Source organism: Propithecus coquereli, unplaced genomic scaffold (assembly GCF_000956105.1).
Source record: "Propithecus coquereli isolate 6110/MARCELLA unplaced genomic scaffold, Pcoq_1.0 Scaffold131, whole genome shotgun sequence".
NCBI classification, from domain to species: Eukaryota; Metazoa; Chordata; class Mammalia; order Primates; family Indriidae; genus Propithecus; species Propithecus coquereli.
In genome coordinates this window covers 1,412,555-1,415,019 of record NW_012137303.1, presented here as the reverse complement: position 1 = coordinate 1,415,019, position 2,465 = coordinate 1,412,555, and the positions used below count along the sequence as shown (strand labels likewise).

General features: G+C 47.7%; 1 protein-coding gene across 1 annotated transcript in view; it reads left to right on the top strand.

The window, feature by feature from the left end:
• The window catches only part of LOC105805633, a 48,239-nt gene that overhangs the window by 18,396 nt on the left and 27,378 nt on the right, over positions 1–2,465 (top strand). Inside the window, exon 5 of the mRNA XM_012638561.1 lies at positions 666–835. Coding sequence (XP_012494015.1) covers positions 666–835 — 170 coding nt within the window. The remainder of the gene's footprint in view (positions 1–665; positions 836–2,465) is intronic.

Genomic DNA, 2,465 nt, shown 5'->3' with positions numbered 1-2,465 from the left:
ATTTGTAAATTGGGAAACGAGTCTTCTGTCTGTCTGCACCGGTGAGTTGTTCTGTTCTGGTCTTCTGATTACCCGTGGGAGGCTGGACGCAGCTGACTCCCAGGGTCTGTGGCTCTAAGGGGTGAGACGTCACCTGTGAGCTTCTGGTTTTGTTTTGTGTTAGGTGTATGTCTGTTATATGGCTTCTAGTTTTGTTCTGTGTTAAGTGCATGTCTGTTATGTGGCGTTTTGTGTGGTTTGTCGTTCTGATATTTTAATGGGTTTTCAGGAAACAAGTATTTCTATAGCCAGGAATCCTGTTCTAGACATACGCCGGCGTTGGGCTTGGGAGGCTACTCCGACACGACCTCATCCAGGACCCCCGCAGTGGCTACCTAATATTTGTCCCAACGCCTGTTATTCCTGTCAAAAAAGACTATCACTGATATCTAGTGGTAGAGCATATCTACAATACCTGCAACAAAGATTTGGGGTCCGCCTTCAAGTACATGTGTGATTAATTTGTGTTCCTCCCTTTCTGTTAATAGGCTAACGAAATGGGGCAAGCAGCATCCCAAGCAGACTGTGTTAATTGTACCCCTCTTGAATGTTTTTTGAAGAACTTCCAGGATTTTCAGCGAAAAGCTCAACCTTATGGTTTTACTGTTAATTCTTTTGATTTACAGAAATTCTGTGAGCGGGAGTGGCCGACTTTTGGGGTGGGATGGCCACCAGAAGGCAGTTATCAGCGACCCTTGGCTGCCCGGGTGCAGACGATAGTCTATGGGAACCCAGGCCACCCAGATCAAATTCCTTATATTCAGATTTGGAGTGACATACTGGCAGATGATCCCAGGTGGTTACGAAATTGTAAAAAGAGGGCTTATCCACCAAAGGCAGTTATGGTATCAAAGGTGGTAGATGGGCAGAAGGGGAGACAGGCAGAACGCAAGCTGTATCCAGTGCTCACGGAACTTGGGGAGGACCCCCTCCTGCAGGAACCCCCCCCCTTATGTCACTGCTCCCTCTCGAACGCCAAGGGACTCTGATACGGAGCCTCAAAGCTCCACTGACTCAGCTAGCCCGTCACATACTCGCAGTGGTTCCCAATATCAGCTGGCACCCAGCCCCATGTCTAAAGCCCCAATTCTTCCTTTGCGACAGGCACCTATGAGTCCTGGATTAGATCGTCCCCCTTTTATGATTTATGTTCCTTTTTCCACTAGCGATTTGTATAATTGGAAAAACCAAAATCCTTCTTTTTCTGAGAAATCACAGGGGTTGATATCTCTTTTGGAGACAATTTTCTTTACTCATCAGCCGACCTGGGATGACTGCCAGCAGCTTTTGCAGGCTCTCTTCACGTCTGAGGAAAGAGAAAGAATTTGGAGAGAAGCTGCCAAAACAATTCCCGGCCCTGATGGACAGCCAGCTACTGATCCTGTCCGGATAGAACGTGTATTCCCCTCTATGTGCCCTGACTGGGATCCAAATGAGAATGAAGGTAAGGGGGCTCTCGATCAGTATCGCCAGACTCTGCTCCGGGGTATACAGGCAGCGGCTGAAAAGCCCACTAATTTATCTAAGGTAAGCAAGACAGAGCAGGGGCTGAATGAGGCCCCAGTGGTGTTTTTAGAACGCCTCTTTGAAGCTTACTGCCTGTACACCCCTATAGACCCTGAAGCACCTGAGAATAGGTGTGCTATTAATATTGCTTTTGCTACTCAGTCGGCCCCAGATATTAAAAAGTTGCAGAAGTTAGAAGGGTTTAAAGGGAAGTTGCTGTCTGAATTGGTAGAGATTGCCCAGAAGATTTACAACAACCGGGAGGACCCTGGAACTGTGCAATCTAAAAAAAATGGCTAAGATTATGATGGCCGCCATGGACAGACCCCAGAAACCAAGGGAAAGAGTAAGTCAAGAAAGAAAGACTGGGTTGAAAGGTCAAAAGAAAGGGAGAAATGACCTGGGATTGGATCAAGTGCGCCTATTGCAAAAGATATGGACATTGAAGGAAAGACTGCCACCCTCCTGAGGTATGAGCTAAAGGCAGGAAAGAGAACTCTCTCTACTGGGAGAATTAAAGCAATCTTAAAGATTTCACAGCCCCAAACCAAGAAGCAGGTGCGTGAGTTTTGGAGGGGGCCCTGGGATATTGCAGACTCTGGGTCCCCAAGTTTGCTGAGATAGCAAAACCCCTGTATGCTAGCACAGGGGGAAAGGGAGACGCCCTGATTTGGACTGAAAATGAGACTGAAGCCTTCAAGCACCTCAAACAGGTGCTTGTGAGTGCCCCTGCATTAGCCTTGCCCAATTTGACCAAGCCTTTTCAGTTATATGTTGCTAAAACCCGAGGGATAGCTAAAGAGATCCTAACCCAAAACCTAGGACCCTGGAACAGACCGGTTGCATACCTGTCTAAAAGGCTAGACCCTATAGCATCTGGCTGGCCAGGCTGTTTGCAGGCCATTGCTGCAACAGCAGTC